The sequence below is a fragment of the Pseudorca crassidens genome, chromosome 6, assembly GCF_039906515.1.
Source record: "Pseudorca crassidens isolate mPseCra1 chromosome 6, mPseCra1.hap1, whole genome shotgun sequence".
Lineage (NCBI taxonomy): Eukaryota > Metazoa > Chordata > Mammalia > Artiodactyla > Delphinidae > Pseudorca > Pseudorca crassidens.
In genome coordinates this window covers 43,242,784-43,269,431 of record NC_090301.1, presented here as the reverse complement: position 1 = coordinate 43,269,431, position 26,648 = coordinate 43,242,784, and the positions used below count along the sequence as shown (strand labels likewise).

Below are 26,648 nucleotides of genomic sequence, written 5' to 3'. Positions count from 1 at the left end.
ATCTTTCCTGGTGACTCCTTCCTTCATCCTCCATGAACTCTGGATGGTCTCCGTTGGAGCCCTGGCAACCTTTCACTGAACAGTTATTACCACGCCCATCTCCCGCCTCCACACTGAGAGCTCCTTACTGGCAACGACCAAGAATCATTCACCTTGTGTCCCAGGTCCTAGCCCAGTGCCTGGCATACAGCATTTCATAAGTATTTACTAGACGGATGACTGAAATGTATGGCCCACAAACTATTATTTCACGTAAGCCTGTAAAATGCCCTTTTGTTTTTAAAACCTTGGGACTCAAGTTGTTAACTGTGTTGTGTGATGACCATGTCACTGGTGTGTTGGCACAAATGACATGTCCCATGGTACACATACAGCAGGGAGAGGAGTCCTCCAAACCATGCAGGATGTGGCTGAACGTGGCCACAGGTGTGATTAACACTGTGCTTTTCAAGTGTTTCCAGGCCAAGAAGCAGTTGGACTACATCAAACTCTAAACCAAAGGTTTGACAGAGTCCATTCAACTAACACAGCTGGAACGTGCACTTTACGAGTTTATATGGTTAGCCAGTCAGCTGCCAATGTTCTGCTTCGGAGAATCTTACCAGTTCTGCAGCTGATCAAGGCAAGCATTGGGGGGTCCCCCGATACAGGCACTCTGCTGTCTCCGCTTCCATTCCACAAGTTCATCATTAATCAGGGCTTTCTGGGTAAGTTCGGTGGCATTCAACAACTCTATTATTTTGTGAACTACTTCCTAAAGGGAGAGAAAGAGACAAAGCGAAATAAACTCATCTTTAATCATTGAATTTTATTCTTTCATCTCAACTGGGTTGCTCTAAGTGAAATGGTTATAAAAATAATTTTGCCTCTATTCCAAACTTCAAGTCCATTATTTACAGTCTGTGACAAAAGCGACACGTTATTCTGGAAAGTGAATCACTACCTTTCTCTTATTGTCAAGCATTAAATACATCTTCTGGAGTAACATCTGTTCCTGTTTCTGATCATTCTTTGCCACACCATTGGTTTCATGTTCTGTGAATTGGGAGAGACAGCAGATAAATATAAATATAAAAGAAGACAAAACCAACTGAAGCCAAGATTTACATCCATTTAGGAAAAATATGATCCAAACGCTATCTGGAGATACGTCAAAGCTTGGTTTTTCTTCAATCATTGTTGAACAAAACGGTAAAAATGGCCTAAGTACAAAAACCGGATCCACTGAAACAAAGTCCTTGTTTACAATGACTCACATAAACGGGAAACAGTACTGTCTGGTTCTTAAGGCACTGTCAGAATATTACCTAAATGAATATAAGTGACAAAATTCACAACCTCAGTTAAAAAATAATTGATACAAAGCATCTCTGTGGCTTTAAAGAGAAGCAGACAATTAGGAAATTGTAATTGAGGTTTCTTTCTCTCATACTTCTTTCAAATTCTTACTAATAATCTCTCCATTCTACCATGGTATCCTCCAAATGACCGCTAGGGCTCCAGCAGCATCCTGCTTGCTCTACACAATGCACACTTCTGGGTTATTTTCAGTGGACGTCCTGTCATCATTAAAAACGAGCAACAACAACAAAATCCGAGCGAAACTGCTTTAAGACATGTGAAAAATGCTGAACTTCCCCTGTGGAGTATACACATGGAGCTGGAATATTTGGAGGAACTTCAGTTATTAGGGCAGGGGAACCCCACACACATATCCGTCTATGTCCATCAGTGGGCTAGGCACAGTAAATAGAGTGAATAGCACGTAACCAGGATGTATTAACTGGGGGCGATTTTGCCCCCCAGGGATCACTTGGCAATGTTTGGAGACAGTTTTGGTTGTCACCACTGGGGACCACCACTGGGGATAGTTCTACTGCCACCTGGTGGGCAGAAGTCAGGGATGCTGCTAAACATCTTACAATGCACAGGACAACCCCCAAAACAGTTATCAGCCCCAAAATGTCAATAGTACTGAGGTTGAAAAACCCTGGCCTGGGTCACCAAGAAGCCAAGACTAGCAATTCAGAGTCTTAAAATGTTTGGTAAATATGAAGGAGTATCTGCCTTTGTTATCTAGTGTAGGTAGAAAAAATAACAGGCAATGGACACTGATTTAAATGTTAACTCTTACCTCTGTTCTGCAAGGTTTTACATTTAAAGTCATATTCATCCTGTAAATCTTCTAGGGTCTTGATTTCATGCTCTATACACTACAAGTAAAGACAGAAACAAGTTTTCCACCATACTTAGGACAAAGACTTTAGGAGACAGATTACTGGTACTATAGGACCCAGAAAACCATGGATGCAATCCTGCTCCCTCAAAGATGGATTAGACTTGCAAAATTCTAATCACATGTATGAAATAACTTATATCTCCTTAGCTAGTACATAAGAACCTTTTTATGAAAGAAAATATATAGCTATTTCTGGACTGGGCCACTTGATGCCTACTTTAATGAAGTAGATCTGGCAACATGCCGTCTGAAGCACAAAGTCAAGGCCGCGCTGGTGTGACCCAGAGGCCCACAGGAGAGCCGGCCCCTCAGCAGAAAGGCCGTTTCCACAGATACGGGCCCAGGGCAAGGCTGGACTCCTCACCCTTTCCCCCAAACAGCACCCACAGTGGAAGGGAGTGAACACATACCACCAAGGGCACCACCTCCAGAAATGTCTGGGAAGTTTTATCTTAAAGTTATTGTGGATATTTTATTCTAATCAGAAATACATCAGAATTTCCTTGTTTGAGATGTTTTTGTTCCCCTTCCAAGTCTTAGAATAAAACAGGTGCTTGAGGAAGATCATGTTTATCCTAGGACTCTATGGAACCCCAGACACACCCCCATTTGAAAGGTGCAGACATAAAGGGCTATTTAGAGCAGCAACAACTAGTTTACTGGGTGATAGGGCAAAGTCAACAGTTACTGCACAATCTTGCAAGGAAGGAAAAGATAAGCTCAATGTTTGCAAGTTGTAACAGGGGCCAAAAATGTCTATCTGCTCATTGGTTTCACCAATTTGTTTACTTAGGGTTTCGAACTTGAGCGAAACTTTTCTTCTCAACTACTTAAAAGCCTGAAATCAGTCACAATGCTTACACTAGAGCAATTGAAACCTTTTTTCCTCTACAAAAAGTTACAAAGAAGATGTATACATTTACTAAATACTCACCATAACTTTGTCCTTCACATTTCTGACTCTGCTGTCAAGCTCCTGCTGTTTGTCTAACATTACAGTGGTCTGAATATTCCCTGCCTGAGCCTGTAATGGAAGGTACACAGTTAACAGCCATTACTTCCTCTGTCCTATTTACCTGCTGGTTATGCTCCAAAGTCAAGTCTACCCCGTGCCCCACCTAACTCCCGGACCTTCCAAAACCTCCTGCAGGCCTCCCACATGAGTGTGCACAAGAAAAGCTCAGTTCCCAAGGCCCCTGAAAATACTGGTGAACTGTTAACAAGCCTACAGAAAGACCAGGCTCAGTTCATGCCTAAAATAAATAGTATTTCTGGAATTTTCCATTAGTTCATACAGTTGCATGGGACCACACAGGAAGTTATTTTAGTTTCTCAAATTCCGTAGACAACATTATTCTTATTAGCCCTGTACTCATTTGTCTCAAAGCCATGCAATTCACAGTGTGGTCCCCAGACAAGCAGCATCTTACCACCCCGGAGCTTGCTGGAAATGCAGAATTTCAGGTCCTAATCTGATTACTGAATCAGAAACCCCATTTTGACAAGATTCCAGATAATGCAGAGTTATATCAAAATTGAACAGTACAGAGAAAGACAAATATCATATGATACCGCTTGTATGTAGAATCTAAAATAATGATGCAAATGAGCTTATTTACAAAACAGAAATAGACTCACAGACATAGAAAGCAAATTTATGGTTACCAAAGGGGAAAGGTCGGGGGAGGGGTAAATTAGGAGTATGGGATTAACATATATAACTATATTTAAAACAGATAACAAGCAAGTACCTAAATGTATAACACAGGGAATTATACTCAATACCTTGTAATAACCTATAATGGAGAAGAATCTAAAAAAGTATGTGTGTGTGTGTGTGTGTGTGTGTGTACATAACTGAATCACTTTGCTGTACACTTGAACACTTGAAACTAACACATTGTAAATCAACTATATTTAAATAAAAATTAATTTTTAAAAAACATTAAAAAATTGAACAGTACTGCCATTAAGGACTTCAATGAATATCTGCTCCTATAAAGTAATAATGAATACCATTCCAGATGCAGTGGGTAGAGTTAGTCTTCATCCTTGACAGCCAGAAAACAATTTGTTATTTTTATCGGGATCACATTAAAATTATGAATTAACTGAGGGAAAGCCGATATATTTATGATGTCGTCTTTAATTCTTATGCTTCTAATGGCTTCCTCTTGTCAATTGCAATACCACTAATACAATGCTAAGCAGCAGTGGAAACAGTGGACATCCTTGCCGTAGTTCTGACTGATGTTTTGTCCGTGAAGTAAGATACTGTTTTAGAAGGCGGAGATGTATATTTTAATAGGTTAAGGAGGTATCCATCAGCTCCTAGTTTATTGAATTTTTAAAAATCAGGGATGAGTGTTCGATTTTGTCATCCTTTTCAGCATCTTTTCGATACCCCCAGACATCCAGGACCTTCCCTCAAATCCCAGGAAGGTCTTCTTTCTCTTGCTCGCAGCTGGGCAGTCCACTAACCTCGTTCCAGGGGTTCACCGATAAGTCAGGTGCCCTCTGAGAGGCTTAAAATGAACCTCTCCCCAGGAACTTCACATTTTTAAAAGGAGGTCAAAAGCTGACATGCCTTTGAGACCAAAGCACCCGCAGGAGATGGGGCTGATCTGGGAGAGCAGAAATCACCTCCTGTGCCTCCCAGTGCTGACTCCGGGCCAAATGAGGAGAGAAATGCTTAGGTAGCAAGGTGGACAGTTCACTCTTCTGCCCATCTCTGCTCTCGACTGTCCTTCCAAGTCTATCTGAGGTACAGGAGCAGCCCCTTGCATAATGCTGGTAAGATGAAAATCCCACAGGACAGTCAAAATTTCCTGCTGAAAGTCTCCCAGGTGCATGCCATACTGAAGAAGGCACACCCCTCTCAGAGGAGACAATGCAGCCAGCTTTTCCTCCTGACAGACACCTTTGCTCACTAGGCTGGGTCCAGGATGAACTAGCCAGTCTGAGTTTAGAACAAATAATATGTATCTTTAAGTGCTCAGTGCAGCAAGGTGCTTTCAGCATGACAGGGAGACAGGAACTAAATGCCCAGGGAAGCAGCAGATTCACAAGGACTGGGGCAAATGCTCAGAAAGTGCACGGAAAATGGCATTCAGTGCCACTACTTAAATTCTCTCTCCACCTCCCACCTCCCAATCTCACAGCACACTTTGTTAGCCATTCGTTAGAGAAATGCACATAGGACGCATTCCACTGAGTACTCTGGCCTTTTCCCTGTCATACTGGAATGGTCTCAGCCAGAGTAACTCATACCGTAGTGGTTTCACAACCGTCTGCCTGCTGGGTAGCTCCCACCACCCCATCAATGAAAGGCATGAATCAATGCCATGGCAACTTCAAAAAACTGCTGAACCCTAATCACCAGGACGGTCTGTATTAGGATTAGTAAAGTCATGATAAAAAAGCCTTGGTACTAGTATAACTCTGACTCATTCACTGTTTGGTTGTCTCAGATATCTAATAGGTATCTCGGTCCTATTGAAAACAAAGCTGCTGATTTTCCCATCAACCCATTCTTCTCCAAAACCTATTGTGCCCTGCAAAAGCCTTACTCCTGTCCCTTCCCTGTCTTCCCCAGCTCAGTAAACAGTATCTCTAAGAAACACAAGTCACAAATCAGACTCACCCTCTACTCTTGGCTCCTTCTCACTCTCACATCTGATCCTTCAGTATAAGACCTACTGGTACCACATCCAGAACATAACGGAATCTGTCCACTTCTTCCCACCTCCACTGACTGCACCGCTACCTCAGGCACTTCCCCTCCGCTCCTTCAGTCTGCTGCAAGAGCCCACTGTCTTCTGCTTCCTTTCCTGCCCCAGCACCCCAGAGGTGTCCCTGACCCTGATCTAAAGAAACAACCTGACACTCCACTACTGTCCACACAGTATCCTGCTTTACTATCTTCATAGCAACAATCACTATCTGAAAAGATTTTGTTTTGTGTTGTCTCCCTCCCTCACTAGGATGACTTCCATTAGATTGGGGTCCTTTCAAAATCTCTACATCTGTTTTCCCCCACTTCTTGGGGCTAAAAAATCAGAGGGCTAGTCACCATTGCCCTGAAACAGGGCCTCAGTAGTACATGTTGGATGAATGAATGAGTTTTTATTTCTTTATTATCCTTTGTGTTCAATTAGGAAAAAAGTACCTGATTGAATCTCTGGGCATTTTCCAAGATCTTTCTTTCCTCCTTCAGACAGTTACAGATGATCATAGACATCTGTATTGGGTCTTCCTGAAAATTATCCTAGACAATGGGTTGTTAGAATAAAAATAAATTAAATTTCAGAATGTTTAAACCATTGTGTATTATACATTGAAATGAGTTTGTTCATATCCATTAAGAAACCTCACCCTAGTCAGCTCTGCCCACCACCAGTCCCTCCCATCAGGAAACTTACACAAGCCTCTTAGATGGCTCATCCACCAGAGGGCAGACAGCAGAAGCAAGAAGAACTACAATCCTGCAGCCTATGGAACAAAAACCACATTCACAGAAAGACAGACAAGATGAAAAGGCAGAGGGCTATGTACCAGATGAAGGAACAAGATAAAACCCCAGAAAAACAACTAAATGAAATGGAGATAGGCAACCTTCCAGAAAAAGAATTCAGAATAATGATAGTGAAGATGATCCAGGACCTCGGAAAAAGAATGGAGGCAAAGATTGAGAAGATGCAAGAAATATTTAACAAAGATCTAGAAGAATTAAAGAACAAACAAACAGAGAGGAACAATACAATAACTGAAATGAAAACTACACCAGAAGGAATCAATAGGAGAATAACTGAGGCAGAAGAACGCATAAGTGACCTGGAAGACAGAATGGTGGAATTCACTGCTGCAGAACAGAATAAAGAAAAAAGAATGAAAAGAAATGAAGACAGCCTGAGAGACCTCTGGGACAACATTAAATGCAACAACATTCGCATTATAGGGGTCCCAGAAGGAGAAGAGAGAGAGAAATGACCAGAGAAAACATTTGAACAGATTATAGCCAAAAACTTCCCTAACATGGGAAAGGAAATAGCCACCCAACTCCAGGAAGCACAGAGTCCCATACAGGATAAACCCAAGGAGAAACATGCTGAGACACATAGTAATCAAGTTGGCAAAAATTAAAGACAAAGAAAAATTATTGAAAGCAGCAAGGGAAAAACAACAAATAACATACGAGGGAACTCCCATAAGGTTAACAGCTGATTTCTCAGCAGAAACTCTACAAGCCAGAAGGGAGTGGCATGATATACGTAAAGTGATGAAAGGGAAGAACCTACAACCAAGATTACTCTACCCAGCAAGGATCTCATTCAGATTCAATGGAGAAATCAAAAGCTTTACAGAGAAACAAAAGCTAAGAGAATTCAGCACTACCAAACCAGCTCTACAACAAACGCTAAAGGAACTTCTCTAAGTGGGATACAACAGAAGAAAAGGACCTACCAAAACAAACCCAAAACAATTCATAAAATGGTCATAGGAACATACATATCGATAATTACCTTAAATGTGAATGGATTAAATGCTCCAACCAAAAGACACAGGCTCGCTGGATGGATACAAAAACAAGACCCATATATATGCTGTCTACAAGAGACCCACTTCAAACCTAGGGACACATACAGACTGAAAGTGAGGGGATGGAAAAAGATATTCCATGCAAATGGAAATCAAAAGAACGCTGGAGTAGCAATACTCATATCAGATAAAATAGACTTTAAAATAAAGAATGTTACAAGAGACAAGGAAGGACACTACAAAATGATCAAAGGATCAATCCAAGAAGAAGATATAACAATTATAAATATATATGCACCCAACATAGGAGTACCTCAATACATAAGGCAACTGCTAACAGCTATAAAAGAGGAAATCAACAGTAACACAATAACAGTGGGGGACTTTAACACCTCACTTACACCAATGGACAGATCATCCAAAATGAAAATAAATAAAGAAACAGAAACTTTAAATAACACAACAGACCAGATAGATTTAATTGATATTTATAGGACATTCCATCCAAAAACCGCAGATTACAGTTTGTTCTCAAGTGTGCATGGAACATTCTCCAGGATAGATCACATCTTGGGTCACAAATCAAGCCTCACTAAATTTAAGAAAACTGAAATCATATCAAGCATCTTTTCTGACCACAACGTTATGAGATTAGAAATGAATTACAGTGAAAAAACTGTAAAAAATACAAACACATGGAGGCTAAACAGTATGGTACTATATAACCAAGAGATCACTGAAGAAATCAAAGAGGAAATCAAAAAATACCTAGAGACAAATGACAATGAAAACATGATGATCCAAAACCTATGGGATGCAGCAAAAGCAGTTCTAAGAGGTAAGTTTATAGCTATACAAGCCTACCTCAAGAAACAACAAACATCTCAAATAAACAATCTAACCTTACACCTAAAGGAACTAGAGAAAGAAGAACAAACAAAACCCATAGTTAGCAGAAGGAAAGAAATCATTAAGATCAGAGCAGAAATAAATGAAATAAAACAAAGAAAACAATAGCAAAGATCAATAAAACTAAAAGCTGGTTCTTTGAGAAGGTAAACAAAACTGATAAACCATTAGCCAGACTCATCAAGAAAAAGAGGGAGAGGACTCAAATCAATAAAATTAGAAATGAAAAATGAGAAGTTACAACAGACACCTCAGAAATACAAACCATCCTAAGAGACTACTACAAGCTCTATGCCAGTAAAATGGATAACCTGCAAGAAATGCACAAATTCTTAGAAAGGTATAACCTTCCAAGACTGAACCAAGAAGAAACAGAAAATATGAACAGACCAATCACAAGTAATGAAGTTGAAACTGTGATTAAAGATCTTCCAACAAACAAAAGTCCAGGACCAGATGGCTTCACAGGTGAATTCCATCAAACATTTAGACAAGAGTTAACACCCATCCTTCTCAAACTCTTCCAAAAAACTGCAGAGGAAGGAACACTCCCAAACTCATTCTATGAGGCCACCATCACCCTGATACCAAAACCAGACAAAGATACTACAAAAAGAAAATTACAGACCAATATCACTGATGAATATAGATGCAAAAATCCTCAACAAAATACTAGCAAACAGAATCCAACAGCACAGTAAAAGGATCATACACCATGATCAAGTGGGATTTATCCCAGGGATGTAAGGATTTTTAAATATATGCAAATCAATCAATGTGATACACCATATTAACAAACTGAAGAATAAAAACCATATGATGATCTCAATAGATGCAGAAAAAGCTTTTGACAAAATTCAACACCGATTTATGATAAAAAACTCTCCAGGGCTTCCCTGGTGGCGCAGTGGTTGAGAGTCCGCCTGCCGATGCAGGGGACACGGGTTCGTGCCCCAGTCCGGGAAGATCCCACATGCCATGGAGCGGCTGGGCCCGTGAGCCATGGCCGCTGAGCCTGCACATCCGGAGCCTGTGCTCCGCAACGGGAGAGGCCACGGCAGTGAGAGGCCCACGTACTGCAAAAAACAAAAAACAAAAAAAAAACTCTCCAGAAAGTGGGCATAGAGGAAACCGACCTCAACATAATAAAGGCCATATATGACAAACACACAGCAAACATCATTCTCAATGGTGAAAAACTGAAAGCATTTCCTCTAAGATCAGGAACAAGACAAGGAGGTCCACTCTCACCGCTATTATTCAACATAGTTTTGGAAGCCCTAGCCACAGCAATCAGAGGAGAAAAAGAAATAAAAGGAATAGAAATTGGAAAAGAAGAAGTAACACTGTCACTGTTTGCAAATGACATGATACTATACATAAAGAATCGTAAAGATGCCACCAGAAAACTACTAGAGCTAATCAATTAATTTGGTAAAGTTGCAGGATACAAAATTAATGCACAGAAATCTCTTGCATTCCTATACACTAATGATGAAAAATCTGAAGGAAACACTCCCATTTACCATTGCAGCAAAAAGAATAAAATACCTAGGAATATACCTACCTAGGGAGACAAAAGACCTGTATGCAGAAAACTATAAGATACTGATGAAAGAAATTAAAGATGATACAAACAGATGGAGAGATATTCCATGTTCTTGGATTGGAAGAATATTGTGAAAATGACTCTACTACCCAAAGCAATCTACAGATACAATGCAATCCCTATCAAATTACCAATGGCATTTTTTACAGAACTAGAACAAAAAATCTTAAAATTTGTATGGAGACACAAAAGACCCCAAATAGCTAAAGCAGTCTTGAGGGAAAAAAGCGGAGCTGGAGGAATCAGACTCCCTGACTTCAGACTATACTACAAAGCTACAGTAATGAAGATAATATGGTACTGGCACAAAAACAGAAATATAGATCAATAGAACAGGACAGAAAGCCCAGATATAAACCCACACACCTATGGTCAACTAATCTATGACAAAGGAGGCAAGGATATACAATGGAGAAAAGACAGTCTCTTCAATAAGTGGTGATGGGAAAACTGGACAGTTACATGTAAAAGAATGAAATTAGAACCCTCCCTAACACAATACACAAAAATAAACTCAAAATGGATTCGAGACCTAAATGTAAGACTGGACACTATAAAACTCTTAGAGGAAAACATAGGAAGAACACTCTTTGACATAAATCACAGCAAGATCTTTTTTGATTCACCTCCTAGAGTAATGGAAATAAAAACAAAAATAAACAAATGGGACCTAATGAAACTTAAAAGCTATTGCACAGCAAAGGAAACCATAAACAAGACGAAAAGACAACCCTCAGAATGGGAGAAAATATTTGCAAACGAATCAACGGACAAAGGATTAATCTCCAAAATATATAAACAGCTCACGCAGCTCAATATTAAAGAAATAAACAAGCCAATCCAGAAATGGGCAGAAGACCTAAATAGACATTTCTCCAAAGAAGACATACAGATGGCCAAGAAACACATGAAAAGCTGCTCAACATCACTAATTATTAGAGAAATGCAAATCAAAACTACAATGAGGTATTACCTCATACCAGTTAGAATGGGCATCATCAGAAAATCTACAAACAACAGAGGGTGTAGAGAAAAGGGAACCCTCTTGCACTGTTGGTGGGAATACAAATTGATACAGTCACTATGGAGAACAGTATGGAGGTTCCTTAAAAAACTAAAAATAGAATTACCATATGATCCAGCAATCCCACTACTGGGCACATACCCAGAGAAAACCATATTACAAAAAGACAAATGCACCCCAATGTTCATTGCAGCACTATTTACAATAGCCAGGTCATGGAAGCAACCTAAATGCCCATCGACAGACGAATGGATAAAGAAGATGTGGTACACATATACAATGGAACACTCAGCCAGGAAAAGAAACGAAATTGGGTCATTTGTAGAGATGTGGATGAATCTAGAGACTGTCATACAGAGTGAAGTAAGTCAGAAAGAGAAAAACAAATATCGTATATTAACGCATGCATGTGGAACCCAGAAAAATGGTACAGATGAACCGGTTTGCAGGGCAGAAGTTGAGACACAGATGTAGAGAACAAACGTATGGACACCAAGGGGGTAAAGCTGCGGGGGGGGTGGGGATGGTGGTGTGATGAACTGGGTGATTGGGATTGACATGTATACACCGATGTGTATAAAACTGATGACTAATTAGAACCTGCTGTATAAAAAAATAAATAAAATTCAAAACTTCAAAAAAAAAGAATGCAATCTCCCCTTTAACCAACATGTACTAGTTTATTATATACTTTTATGCTCTGCAGTGAGTTGGTACATTTCCAAAGGCAGTGACTATACTTTAATTATCTTTAGTAGTGAAAGGAAATAGCTGCATATATGACAATGTGGAGTCTTTAAGTTTTATGTACTTACTGAGTTCAATAAAATAAATACCAGCTTTAAAGGAAAAAAAAGAAAAGGAAAGCTCATCCTGAACTTATTAAGTTCTACATAAGCTATTTTTTTTTTTTTTTGTGGTACGCGGGACTCTCACTGTTGTGGCCTCTCCCGTTGCGGAGCACAGGCTCCGGATGCGCAGGCTCAGCGGCCATGACTCATGGGCCCAGCCGCTCCGCGGCATGTGGGGTCTTCCCGGACGGGGGCACGAACCTGTGTCCCCTGCATCGGCAGGCGGACTCTCAACCACTGCACCACCAGGGAAGCCCCACTTGTTTTTTTAATCAAGAAATAATTTAGGTACCTGCGCTTAATTGGACAGTTAAAGCAGCTTTTGTCATAGTTCTTAAAAAGAATAGTTTGATTTTATCAGAAATAGCTTATGTAGGGCTTCCCTGATGGCGCAGTGGTGGAGAGTCTGCTGCCGATGCAGGGGACACGGGTTCGTGCCCCGGTCCGGGAAGATCCTACATGCCGCGGAGCGGCTGGGCCCATGAGTCATGGCCGCTGAGCCTGCGCATCCGGAGCCTGTGCTCCGCAACGGGAGAGGCCACAACAGTGAGAGGTCCGCATACCGCAAAAAAAAAAAAAAAAAAAAAACAACGGCTTTTAATAAGACAAGATCATAGCATTGAATTTCTCTCAGAATTACTTACGTCTAAGTGATAACCTTCAGCCTGAATACTCCTTATGTGTTTACAAAATGAATTGATATTTTACTTCTGCTATAAAATATTAGCTACATAACGGTAGTTTATTTATAGTGTCTGTACTTTTCTAAATACCAATGAGTTTGTGCTCAATAGTATTTGCTGAATGAAAAAAATTCTTACGTAAACATGGAAACATTTCAACTTAAACGCAAAAACCATGTCATACCTGAAGATTACGCTTGCTTTTCCTTATGTTATGCTGCAACAAAAAATTATTCTCCAAAGAAAAGCGACTGTATTGATCATCCAGCTGCGACAGGAGGTCGTGAAAACGGATGGTAGCAAATGAAACATCATTGGCGGCATGCTCCCTAGGAGATACAAAATTTACACATTTCGTTTAGATACTACTTTAAAACGACAAAATAAACACTGCTTTCCATGTTGAAATGACTAAAAATAATTTAAAGTGTTTTCTTGGGTTTTATTTCCTTCTTTTGAAACTGCCATTGCTATTAGCAGCAGTTTGTACAATATTTTTATTATATACAATTAGCATGAAAAATTCGGGCTTCCCTGGTGGCGCAGTGGTTGAGAGTCCGCCTGCCAATGCAGGGGATGCGGGTTCGTGCCCCGGTCCGGGAGGATCCCACATGCCGCGGAGCAGCTGGGCCCGTGAGCCATGGCCGCTGAGCCTGCGCGTCCGGAGCCTGTGCTCCGCAACGGGAGAGACCACAGCAGTGGGAGGCCTGCGTACCGCAAAAAAAAAAAAAAAAAAATTCTAGCACTCCAAGACTGTGCACCAAACTGTTAATGGCGATTATCTCTGGAGGCAAAAAATCAACAGGGGCCTTCACTTTCTACGTCAAATACTTTCATAACATTTGAAATATTTGCAATGAGCAAACAATAAATCGTAAAATAGAACATATACCAGTTTTAAGAGATATTTCCTTAATTTTTTTTTACTTTCTTCATACTTCTAATCAGTGTTCTACCAAAACTTGGCTTTAATTATTACTTTTAACTTACTTCTTTCTATAACCTGGATCCTAACTTGGAAATAATTGGTGTCAGCATTATCTAACTTGTGCAAAGCATTTAGAAGGATGTATAATTAAATCGACAAATACATAAAATTAATGACTAATGCATTTAGCTTTCTAGAGACACATGCCATTTTTCAAGGCAACACTCTTTTCTGAAACAGGTAATCCCAATGGCTACTGATGAGATTCATCTTCCAGTCAACGTAGTTCCAAGCCACTTAATCAACAAGTTATTTTAAAAGTGTAGAAAAACTCCTTCTTCTGTCAAGTGAGTTTTCCTTACCAGTCTTGCTTTTCTAGCCACTGTGCCAGATACTGTCTGATTTCCATGGGAAAACTGTCGTCATAGAGCTGGTGAACCTGCTCCAGGAATTTGGAGTCAAGCTGCTGAAGCTCATACCACTGGGACATCCTATAGGGAAACAGAATACAGATCACAAATGGAAGCCCACAGCTCCAAAAAAAGCCTGTCTAGCATTGTGCTTCTTCTAAATATCTTGCTTAATTAAAAACATAATTTGTCTTTGAAATATACTTTTAAAATGGTGCCTATGTTTCAAAGCCTGTTTTTTAATTGAGTTTTGGGTCAAAGTTTTTTTCTTCTCCAAAAAACACATCTTCAGGTCTTTGCTCAAATGCCAGCATCTCAAAGAAGCCTCTTCTGGCCACCTTATTTAAATTGACACCACCTCTCACCTTGGAAAACACTATCCCTCCTCCCTGATGTATTCTTGTCTATCGCACTTACCACCATCTGACCTACCACATATTTTTTTTATTTTGATTAGTGTCTGTTTTCCCCGCATGAAGGGAAGGATTTGGGAGGGGGGGGGGGTTGTTCACCGCTGTATCTTCAGAACAGTGCTGGGCATACAGTAGGTGTTCATACGCCTTTAAAATGAATCTGCACTTTTATCAAATAAATCAATGGAAAACACTACTTAGATTTGCTTTAGGACAAATCGTAAGAACTCTCCCTGAAATTGCTCTTATAAATTATAGAACATTTGTAATTTAACCCAAAGAATTTTAAATTGGTGTTTTATATTTTATGATTCACGTGATTAAAATGAATTATTTTTGATATATATCTTCTTTTTTTTTTTTGGCCACACTGCACGGCATGCAGGATCTTAGTTCCCCAACCTGGGATCAAAACCGTGAACCCTGCAGTGGAATCGAAGAGTCCTAGCTACTGGACCGCCAGGGAATTCCCAGGTTATATATCTTTTAAAAGAGATATATTTTCCTCTTTGCCTACTGCAAACAATAAGTCTGCACAAAAATTCTTAAACCTAAGTAATAATTTTTAAAGACTGAAACAACATTGTTAAATGTAATCTGAAAGGATAAGATAATACTATTTCTTTGGACAACAGCAAGTCAACTTTTACATAGCAGTTCTGAAGATTAAAAATTAAAATACCTGATTTAAGTCCGAACATCCATTAGGAAAATGAAAAGCCTCTCTTCACCATAGCGTAAATTAGGATTTACATCAGCGCACAGCTGACAACGTTCAGAGTAGATATATGTGAATCTTGTCCTACCAGCCCTGAGGAAGAGGTCTGGATTTTCAAGCAGAGCGTGGAAAAGCGTATGCATGCTCGCTGGCAAGCATACCTGTGCAGGCATGAAGTCATGTCTACTCCACAAATCTCCTTCCAAAGGAAGGTAAGGATGTGGTGAGGCTACAAAGCTAGTCACCATCACAAATACCAGTACGAATGGACCCAAGTCCACACCTTTACTACACTTGCTGTAGCAATTTGATTTTTCACTTTGAATTTATTTCACCTGAGTGGAAGACTAAATCTTTGGCGCTCTCCCTCCCTACTAGGTGTCTAATAAGGATATGCCTAAAGCAAATATGCTGGCCAGAGTGTCAACCAGCGGGGACTGCAACACCTCTTTTTAGGTGAGTGACCTCAAGTGACTCACTTCCCTCTCAACAGGGTGACTGTTTAAGACTGAACGACCTAATACAGATACAGCACCTGGCACAAAGCAGGCGATCAATAAATCCATGCCAACAAATCCAGAATCCATTCCCTCTTCTCACAAAACTTGTTACCAGCACAGGGAGTGGCAAGACCAACCCCCAGTCACTGACTTCTTCCTCTCCAGTCCCAAGACCTCCAACCACCTTGCCTCCAACACTCTTTCCCAATCTGGCCTTCTGCTGCACATGGGTTTTGACCACATCATTCTCTAGTTCAAAATTGCTACAGTTTGCCCATTACCAGGCTGATTTCCACTCTGACCCTATTTTCATCCATTAACAAAGCAACCCAGTCACCAAATTACCTACTTTTTTTTCTTCACTGCTCCAGCTGTCACTCACCCTTGAAAACAGCTTTTCCACATTCTGCCTCTCTAAATTCTACCAGCATTCAAAGGTAGGTACGAATAGACCTTCTTCCATAAGCTCTCTGAGACTCACCCAGAAACAATTAAGCTTTCATTAACGTGCGCCTCATTGCATTTTGTATCTCTATTAGAGCATCAGTCCCTGTCTTCCTTAAAAAGCTCTATGATGTCTCCCCTGCAGCATGTAAGCTTCAGAGTTGCTGGGACTGTCTTTTCTTTAAACATCGTCTGCACTGTGGACAGTGTCCTGCACATATTATGTACTCAATAGTAGTCTGTTGAATTTAAATCTAGTAGATTTCAGGTTGAATTAGAAAGTAAAGGGCAAACCATATTATGGTCCAACAAGTTTGAGTCCTGCGTTAAACCGCAAACTGGATTGTGCTGGAGGCTCGTCTTATTTCTATCCCATTAAAAACAAACTATCCAGCTTATACAAACAACATTTAAAGCGTAATCACACAGCTGTTTTTCTTCCCCCAAACTCTTTGGTACTAGTCAGAATTTGTTTTAAAGACTAATTATATTATTTAGGGGTCTGCAGGAACTAATTATCACTTTTACATTCCAGGAGCACATTAAGCTCTTTTATCCTTAAATACAGACATATAATTAAGTTCCAAAGTCACATATTCATTCGTTTCCGTGAACATTTTACTAACCTGTCACCTTGTGCCCCAGCGAAGGGCTGGGGATTCAACACAAGCAGCAGCTACACACAGCACGTCAGATGCCAAGACTGCTGGGTTTGCATGCACAGGGTGCGAGCGTATAACGGCTCTCTGGGGGTGGCACACGGCAAATGAAAACTTTCTGCGGAGAGAAGAAAACATGACTCTGGTGGAAGGGGCGGAAAAGAGAGAAAAATGAGGGTAAATGCAGTATTTTCGGCGGGGGAGGGGCGCAGGATTCTATTTCACATTTTTTTTTTTACTACCAGAGCACAACTGGCTGGGGCAACCATGCCATCACCGAAAACACCACCTGGGATACGCGTTCTTTCCCGGATAACGGATATACCTGTCAGCACTTTAAAGCCCGCCCTCGCCGGGTATCCGGCAACTGGGGCCCGACGACTGCGGTCCAGGAACGTCCCACCCCAGCACCCGGAACCTCACGCCCACTCACTCTGCGCTCCGGATCCGGCAGAGGTGGGCGAGGGCGCGGCCGTGCTGCCTCTCCCGGGCGCGCCGGGTCTCCTCTGCTCTTTCTGGGGTCTGACCGGCGTCGACCCGGGTGCGACTATGTCTCGCCACAAACCCAGCGCAGCAAAGCGAAAGTACCACCGAGAGAAATGGTAGTGCCAGACGCCCCGCCTCCTTCCACTCCCGCCAATCACCGGGTTGCTGCCGCTCTCGGCCAATCGGACGCGGCTGTTCCGAGCTCGCGCCGCCTCCCCCCCAGGGCTACTGCTCTGCCAGCCCGCTGGGTCTTTCCTTAGAATTTGGGGAGGGCCTCCAACGGGAAGAGGTGAAGCTCAGCTCTGTGTTGCAAGTTGCGGGTTATGTTTACACATGTTTTAGAGAACAACTAAAAGGAAGTTATGTGTTTGCAGAGGCCCAAACTTGGAGATCCTTATATCAGCCCCAAACCTGAGAATTCAAGGCAGAGGACACAGGTGGAGACGTTGTCATTCTAGATGCTCGGCTTAGCAGCTGACCTCCATGTTGCTAAACCCAGGGGACGCTTTTCTGTCCTCACCTTACTTGACCACTCAGAAACCTGCGCAGTTGACACCACCCTTTAACACTTCTTCCTGGGCCATGATGCCGACACACTTTGCTTGCTTCTTCCTACCTCCCTGCTATCCTTTCTCCATCCTCTGCTCCTCCTCTGCCACCAAACCGTTCAATGTTAAGTGTGGTCAGTGTCCGGATCTTGGTCTACTTTACCTACAGTTCTCAGGCTGTCCTGTGATGACCTCATCCACAGCTTCAATGTCCTTCTAGATATGTAGAACTTCTACACGCGTACCCTGTCCACACATCTCCTCTGAGCTCCACACCCACGTGTACAGCCCACACTTGACTCTCCACTTGGTTGTCTGGTAAGCTCGAAAAACTAGTTGTGTTCAGAACCAACTCATCATCTTTCTCCTGAAAGCTGCCCTTTTTCTAGAACTGGTGCATGCCAGAAAACTAGGAGCCACCTTTGACATTGCCTTCTCACCCCCACCAGTCCTCAAGCCTTGTTGATGCTTCCACCTAAATATTTCTCAAGTCTCATTGCTTCTTGCCATCTCCCACACCATCCCTCCTTTTCTCTCATTTGGATCCTCGCAGTAGATTCCCCAAATGGCTGCCTCACTTCAGTTCTTAACTCCCGTTTAATCCATATTCCCTACAGCAGTTTCAGTGGTTTGTCTTTTAATTGCAAAGCAGATCAAGTGTTTGCCAACCTGAAAATCCTCTGATGGCTTTTCTTATAAAATCCAAATTTCTTAATGTAACCTATAAAGCCCTGGTTTCCCCATCACTTTCTTTAACCCCATCTTATGCCACTCTTTCCTTACTTCAGCATTTTTGTTCTTCCAATAAGACAAGCTCTTTCCACACACTCAGGGCCTTCTCACTGGTAGTTCTCCATCTGGAAAGCCCCTTGAGCCAAGGGGCCCCAAGTTCTTTGCGGGCTAACTCACCTTTTATGTCTTAGCTAAAATCTAAGCTGAAATGTCACTTCCCCAGGTAGGCATCCCTGAGGCCAGCCTTGACTAGATCTTCTTGGAATGCGTGCACAGAAAATCAATTGGTTCCTCTAAGTAGGTGGGACTTGAATCAAGCCTAGAATAATAAGGCAATTTTGGGTAGGAAAAGGCTCTAAATAATTTCCCAGAGGTATGCTTATATGTGTATCTATTATCGTTTTTTCCCTTCTCACATCTATATGCTCCTTCCTCTTGTCACATATTCACCCTCACAAAGCCGGTACTGATAGCAATGACCCTTGGTACCAGAGTAGCAGCCTTCTGTGAAAAAAGATGCCAGGACACCAAAAAAAGTCCTTCCCCTTCTACTAACTCCCTGTACTAAGGGCCCAGACAATGTCTGAGAAAAGCTCTACGAAAGGTAGATAATATGTTAAACATATTTTTTTCTGGTACTGTAAAATTTGCACAGAGACTAGCTTCAGTATTGACAGGGAAATTAAATTATCTTAACAGCTGCAAATAGGATGTTTCTCTTTGGCTCTCCACATTCTGATTGTCATCAAGTTCTGTGGATGCTTCCTTCCCTAATGGCTTTATCTGCCTTAGTTTTCCCATCATTGATAATACCCCACTGTAGGCCTTCATCAGTTCAGAACTGGAATGCTACAGTAGATGCCAGTTACACTACCTTTTTCTGTCCCTTCCCCCTCGACTGTATTTGCCACATTAAATTCTCTAAAACACCTTATTTATATAGTCATTCCCTGCTCAAAAGTCTTGACAACTCTCATTGCATTTATGATAAACACAAACTTTGCCTGCTAGTCTGGACCCTCTACAGAATGTCCCTAACATGTTCCAGGGTGGTGAGTTACTTCTTATAATTTTCTTTACTTTTCTTCTTTTTTTTTTAAATGTCTATTACGAGCAGTATTACATTCGTAGACCAAACACCATTACGAGCACCTTTTTTAGTCCTGTACTTTCAGAAGAGCAGCCCAGGCCCGCCCAGGATGAGGTACACTCGGGGAGGTGCAGTCTGTCAGGCTGTTTGATAAGTTTCCAAAATAGCTGGCCCCGCGCGTGGCGGGAGGGACGCGGCTGCTCAGAAGAGCCGCCCCACGTGCTTTCGGGGAAATAGTCTGGGAGCGAGAAGAAGCAGGATTGACAAGAAACCGAAAAGCGAAAGTAGAGGAGGGAGCAGTACGCAGGCGCGGGCCCGGGGCTTTCCAGCTGACCGCCCGCCCAGCCGCCGGTTCCCTCCCACAGCCTCTGCGAGGGCGGGATCCGCACGCTCGCCCGAGCCCGGCGTAGCTGGCCGGCGCCCTCCCTACGCAAGTCCGAGAATAGTGGCCCGGAACACGATGAAAGGCAGCGGCGGGGACCTGGGTGCCTCTTAACTTTGGAGGGAGGACTGGGGACGTTTTTAATTGCTTAATGTGCTGGAAACCTTTCTCATTCTCTTCCATCTTTTCTTTCTTCCCGTGGCCTGGAGACGTCCCTTTTTCCCCCTCACTTCTGTATCTACACAATCTGCACGCATGCTAACTCAGATCTCATTAGTTTTTCTAGTTCTAACCCTCACCCAGCTGGCCTGACTGCCCTTAATCCAGAGATAAGAGTGGAAGGTTGGCTGTTTCTTCAGCTGTCTTTTTCTAGATCTGCAGATGGGACTTTTCTCCTTTTTCTGGCGTCTTTTCATCGCTCCCACTTCCCACCCCCAATCCCCACCTTCTCGCTCATGGTGATTATACTAGAGGGAGTGGGGAAGAAGTATAATGGAGACGAATAATTTAGTCACCGGACCATGATTTTGAAAGTTTGGCAGGACCAGAGAAAATCATTCTGGCCCCACTTGCTATGTGTGTTATTTACTGAATGGTTCTAGGAGGCATGGACAGCGTTTCTTTGGGCTGTGCTCAACCATTCTGTAAAAGGCTCTATCTACTTAAGGTGACCTGGGGACCAACCTAAGACCTCCAGTGTGTGATGGGCCCCACCTTACTGGACCACAGCTTCTGGCCTCATGACAGTGAGCACCAGTCCCCAGGGCTGCAAGGGCACTTTACATAATTCCCAGAATGCAAAGGGGCATCTACTTTCCCGTTAGGAGAGGACAGGACGCGCTATATAATTTGCAGGCCCAGTGCAAAATGAAAACAGGAGGCCCCTTATTCAAACTTACTAAGAATTTCAAGAAGGCAAAGGCAGAGCACTAAACCAAGTGTGGAGCCTCTGACTGTTCTGCCCTTTACAGATGCACACATTGCATACCCATGAGGTCCCTAGTAGGGGAATTGGAGGGAGGGGAGAGTTCTTCTATAGAAACCTTGTTACATGTTTACTTAAAACAAATGAAAACTTAGATATAATGAAGAAATGAAGTATAACACCACTCTTTCCTAAAGCATTTGCAATAAAATCCAGAGCCTTCCACTCTCCCAGCAGAGCCCTACACCATCTGATCTTGTCTCCCTCTCCTACACATCTTGTCCCACTCTCTCCATGCTCTTCTACACTCCCCACCCTGTGGACTCTTTCTGTTCCTCAAGTACCCCCAGCTTTTACCTGCCTGGGTTCTATGCATGTGTATGTTCTTCCTTTAGGATGCTGTGTTCCCAGCTGTGGCATGGACTTGCTTCTTCTCATTCTTTAGGTCTCAGCTCAAATGTCATCTCCTCAGAGAGACCTTCAATGACCATTTCTTCCAGTTACTCTTTGTCACATTTATATTCTTCATAGCACTTACTAAATCTGTCCTAAAGGACAGATGTGCTTGTCTGTTTTTATCTCTCCTCACAACAGGAGGAACTTTGTGCTGTGTTACAGCCTGTCTCATCTCAGGTTCCACGAGAGAACTAAGCCTAATGCCCGGGGCATCTGTGTGTTAATTACCTTCTCTCCTGTTTATCTAGAATGGCACTATGTACCATCCTTGGGAGAACTGAGAAAATAGTCAAGCAAATCACTTTCTGTGTTTTGTGGTTCAGATAGGAAACCCCGGTTGAAAAAGGCAATGCCTGATACATAGTCTCAAAAATATTTTTGAATGAATAACCCTGGGATAAGGTATCAGAGGTCAAATCAACCATTCAGACCTCAGCACAGGCTCTAGCCTATTGAGCTAGAATTGAGGGGGAGGACAAATAAGAACAGGTGTATTCCAAAAAACTTCAGTGAGAGCACCATTCCTCCACACGCCTCCAACATTTCCCCCATCTCCACCCTGTCTGGAGGGCCTCTAGGGTTCTTTCGATCTGCAGCAGCCAGTGAGACACCTCAGTGGATGACTGTCCAGCCTAAGTAAGAGAGAGTTGTGTGGGACTTTTACCAGGGGCGGGAGTAATAAAGGCAATGAGTTTAATCACGGGGAATTAAGGGGAAATTTCAGGAACACTTGATTCATCTGTGGGTGGACAGATGCCTGGGATGCTACGCACACATGAGAAAGCTAAATTAAAGGGAAGTTAGAGCTAACGGACAGTCTAATTCCAGAGCATTTCTATAGTGTTTGGATGTCATGAGTGAGGTGAAGTAGAGGAAACGTCGTATGGTTTTTGAGCAATAGCGAGTGTGTTTCGGTTAATCAGTTTGAAGTAAAATATCGGGGACTGTTCCACAATTTTAGAGTTTGGAGGGTTATAAAGGGAATTCTAGCCTTGTCTTGCAGGCAGATCAAGGAGCAAAGGAAAGAAAGGAACTAACTACTGTCCTGTATGTCCTTTAGTTCAAACACTAGATCATTAACTAGTATTTATTAAGAGGCAGACTGTGCTAGATTTTAGGGATATAACTGTGAACAAGGGCTTCTTTGTCCCTGTACCTACAGAGCTTGCTTAGAGTCTAATGAAGACGGATGACACGCATTTATAACCAAGGTGATAAGAGCGGTGCTGGGTAATGTAGAGGATACGGAGGAGGCATGACGTGACCTGAGCCCCACACATGTGCGTGTGTGTGTGTGTGTGTGTGTGTGTGTGTGTGTGTGTGTGTGTGTGTGTTGGGCAGGAAGGCTTTCCAGAGCCTGAAGGATGTGTGAATGTTATTGAGGTGAGAGGGTAGGTGGGCTGGGGTTGGAGACCTGAGAGGATACAGCAGAGGGAGGCGAGAGTGAGCATGGGCCGTGAAAGAAACTGAAAGTAGTTCAGTCTTGGAGGAAGACAAGCTATTGTTGGGGAGAAGTGTTGAGAAATGAGTTGAAGACTAAATAATATATGACTTGGGAAAGATCTGTTGAGAATTAGAGTCTTCATCCAGAGGTGGGATTCTTAACTATGTTTTGTGCCATGGACCCCTTCGGCAGTCTGATGAACCTATGAGCTCTTTCAAAGATTAATTTTTTTTGTTGAATAACCTAAAATGCATAAGATTAAATAGGAAGCCAATTACATTGAAATACAGAGATCAAAATAGTAAAACCAACTTTGTGATCGAGTAATATAAGTACTTCTTCATTAATGGCATTAAGTAAGATCTAGCAGTGGGTCAGATGAATGCAATTTCAAAGTCATGCTTAGCATAAGCAATATTTTGAGATAAGTGTACCAACTGTAATGTGACAAAAACGTGGTGTGGTTTACGGTTTGTTACCTTTATTCCTAATTGAAGGAAACTCTAAGTTTCAGTTAGAAGTTTGTGAAAATAAAGCTTTAACTTCTGCCGTTCAAACTCATGACTCTCCAGAATTCTGTCCACATACCCCAGCTGAGGAGGGCCAATCCACAGCACCATGAGCCCTTTGAAGATTTTAAGCAGGGAGTAAAATGATCCCATTTATTTTAAATAGAGCCTTCTGTCTACATAAGAGGCCACATGGAATAGTTTGCTGTATTTACTCTAAGGATATTGTGGAGAATGTCCTTCATCATGTTTTCATAGTGTCCTCTTTGTGAGGACGCTGGTGGAAATGTTCTAGGTCTTACAGTGGTGGTTACACAACTGTATGGGTTTGTTGGAAAAGGATGAATTTTATTATGTGTAAATTATGCTTCAATAAGCCAGACTTTTAGAAGTGCAGTCAAATCAATCAATGTTCACGGTCAACTTGAAAAAAAGGAAAACTTGTCTGTCAGAAATTGGAATGTGTGCACAGCGAGACCAGTTTGCCCAGTTCGGACTATAATTTCCTGCTGTTGGAACACAGCACTAGGATGCTTTGACCCCTGATTCTCTTCCTGCTACTGCAGGGAGTACATGGGCCTCCTGAACCATTTGAGGTACAGAAAACTCCCTCAGCTTTGCCACAAGTATCCTCCCCGTTCCTGGTTCTTTGGGGAGCCTTTCTTGTTACCTTACGACTTTGAGGAAATCCACTGGCAGCTGCCTTCTTTCACCACTTATTCCAGATAAAGACATTGGTATTCAGTACAATTGGTCAAAGTGAGTCTTTACATTAAAAAGAATTTGAAAAGGAATTAGCAAAATGGGCATCTGTGATTGGTCTTGGATGGTTGGAGGGAGAAGTGAAAAGGTGATTAATATTTTGAAAATAAATTTCCATTTTGCTTCATTAAATGCTGCTTATTTGCTATTAGTTGGCAGAAAAAAAATATTCTGGGGTAGGATTTGGTGGAAATGTGGTCTAAATTCCCTTCCCATCGTATTTCCATCTCATGCAGCACACCTTATCCTGATCTAAACAGGTATCCCCAAGAATCTCCTGACAAAATCCCATTACCCCCACAAAGATGGTTTCTGGAATGCAAGACTCACACCGCTGGAAATAACTCTTTACCCTGGGATCAAGAACTTGATTTTGATTTTCTGAATCTAAATAAAAAATAGCCGCTTACTGAACTCTTACTCTTACTGAGGCCTCTGCCTCTATTATAGGGAGTAAACTACAAATGTCCTTGTACTGTCTACCTCCAAATAACAAAGATGGCTGTGATCACATATATGAAACCTTGACATTCTTCTGCCAGGCTCTATATTTACAAGCTTTTCAAAATTCTTCTGAAATAAGTGAGAGTCCATCATACTTTTCATATTTTCCAGGGAATAAAAAGCTTCTGCAGGATTTCCCTGGTGGCACAGTGGTTAAGAATCCACCTGCCAATGCAGGGGACATGGGTTCGAGCCCTGGTCCAGGAAGATCCCACATGCTGTGGAGCAACTAAGCCCGTGCACCACAACTACAGAGCCTGCACTCTAGAGCTCGCAGGCCACAACTACTGAGCCCACGTGCCTAGAGCCCGTGCTCCGCAACAAGAGAAGCCACCGCAGTGAGAAGCCCGCACATCCGGACAAAGAGCAGCCCCCGCTTGACGCAACTAGAGAAAACCCACGCGCAATGAAGACCCAACACAGCCAAAAATAAAAAAATAAAAATAAAAAAAGCTTCTGCAACATTTTTTGGTATCTAAATCCAATTGTTTATGAGTATTTGCTGGGAGGAAATTACCTCCTTAAACCAAGTTTAAAATTATTGCTTCTGCTGCCAATTCATATATTTGAATTTCAAGAAAATTGGGCTGATGAAGAGAAGTGGAGACTGGGAAAATGCACCTTGAGTTAGCCTGTGGTCCTACATTGAACAGACACCTTCACCCAAAGAATACTGTCAAGAGCTTGCAAAGGAGTAAGGGAATTGGCCTTGGGACAGGTGCAGAGTTTGTCCCATAGGAACAATCTAGGATCATGTGGGTGGGTATAAAGGATGAGATGGATAGGATGGAATCTCTCTAAGGGAGAAGGCAGGTTACATTAAAAGCTTTTTTTTTTTTTCTTTGAAATCTTTTCCATCAAACATTAGCTTCTCCTTGTTTGACCTACCTGGAAGATGGGAAATGGATTAAAGAAGTTAGTGAGGAACACCTCACAGGGGACTGCCATCTCTGACTCTGCAGTCAGGGCTTACCTTGGACACCAGCCTCAGGACATTTTGTGGCTGGTCATGGCAGATGCCTCAGCATCATGACTTCCTCACCTGGCTCAGCAGCTTCTCTAGGGCCTGGAGACATGGAGAGCTCCCCAGGGCTTGGGCACTGGGAGATCCCACACTATTACTAAGGGCAGCAGCTGTTCAATGGCACCACTAAGCATTCAGTCCGGGCAAGGGAAGGATCAAAGTAGACCTGCAGCCCGTATACATGCATTGCCATTCGGTGAACCACCTCCCCTCCTGCATCACCAGGGATGGAACTTCTCATCCTAAATTCCTTTCCCCTGGCTCAGGTTGGATTCATGGGACCAGAGACTCTTAGAGCTGGAAAGGACCATAGCCCACCTAGCCTAACCTCTTCTAGAGAGGAAGAACACACAAGCCAGGGATCAAATCACTCACCCAAGGCCAGTGTTGTTATCTTCCTCCAGGTCCTCATTTCATGAGATTTTTACCCATGTGTCTGCTTTTAGCGCGGTTTGCCTGAGGTACCACCAGGAATGACTCTGGATCTCTCTCCCTAATAGGAGAGGTGTCCCTGGCTGTGGTACCAGCAGCTGTGAATTCTGAAGTTAGGACAATGTTGACATAGCAACCAAGAGGCTTCCTAATTCACCCCTGGACACACACCGTGTGAATTGCTGCTGTTAATGCCCTGTCATTACTTCCATCTTGTATCTAGTGTGATGACTCTTACTTGCTAGAACTCAGGACATTAGCTTATTAGGCTTTTCCATCAGGCCATCCTGATGGTTTTTGAGTAATGTATGTGTGACTTTGTTATTTTTGACCTGTTGTGAAATCTTAACACTTAAACCTGCTAGAGCCAAAATCATAAGTAACACAAGAGAAACAGAATCAGAAATGAAACAAATACATACAAATGAG

General features: G+C 42.3%; 1 protein-coding gene across 2 annotated transcripts in view; it reads right to left on the bottom strand.

Annotated features, from left to right (window-relative positions):
- STAT1 (signal transducer and activator of transcription 1) overlaps nucleotides 1-17,033 on the bottom strand; it is a 41,184-nt gene extending 24,151 nt beyond the window's left edge. For both annotated transcript variants that reach the window (XR_010944336.1, XM_067741175.1), the window contains exons 1-8: nucleotides 16,893-17,033; nucleotides 14,144-14,272; nucleotides 13,038-13,182; nucleotides 6,408-6,506; nucleotides 3,174-3,263; nucleotides 2,135-2,213; nucleotides 944-1,035; nucleotides 603-754 (exon numbers count right to left, since the gene is read on the bottom strand). Coding sequence is in view for 1 of the 2 variants with exons in the window: in XM_067741175.1 (XP_067597276.1) it covers nucleotides 603-754; nucleotides 944-1,035; nucleotides 2,135-2,213; nucleotides 3,174-3,263; nucleotides 6,408-6,506; nucleotides 13,038-13,182; nucleotides 14,144-14,271 (785 nt within the window). In the remaining variant the exon portion in view is untranslated. The remainder of the gene's footprint in view (nucleotides 1-602; nucleotides 755-943; nucleotides 1,036-2,134; nucleotides 2,214-3,173; nucleotides 3,264-6,407; nucleotides 6,507-13,037; nucleotides 13,183-14,143; nucleotides 14,273-16,892) is intronic.
- Nucleotides 17,034-26,648: the final 9,615 nt, after the last annotated feature.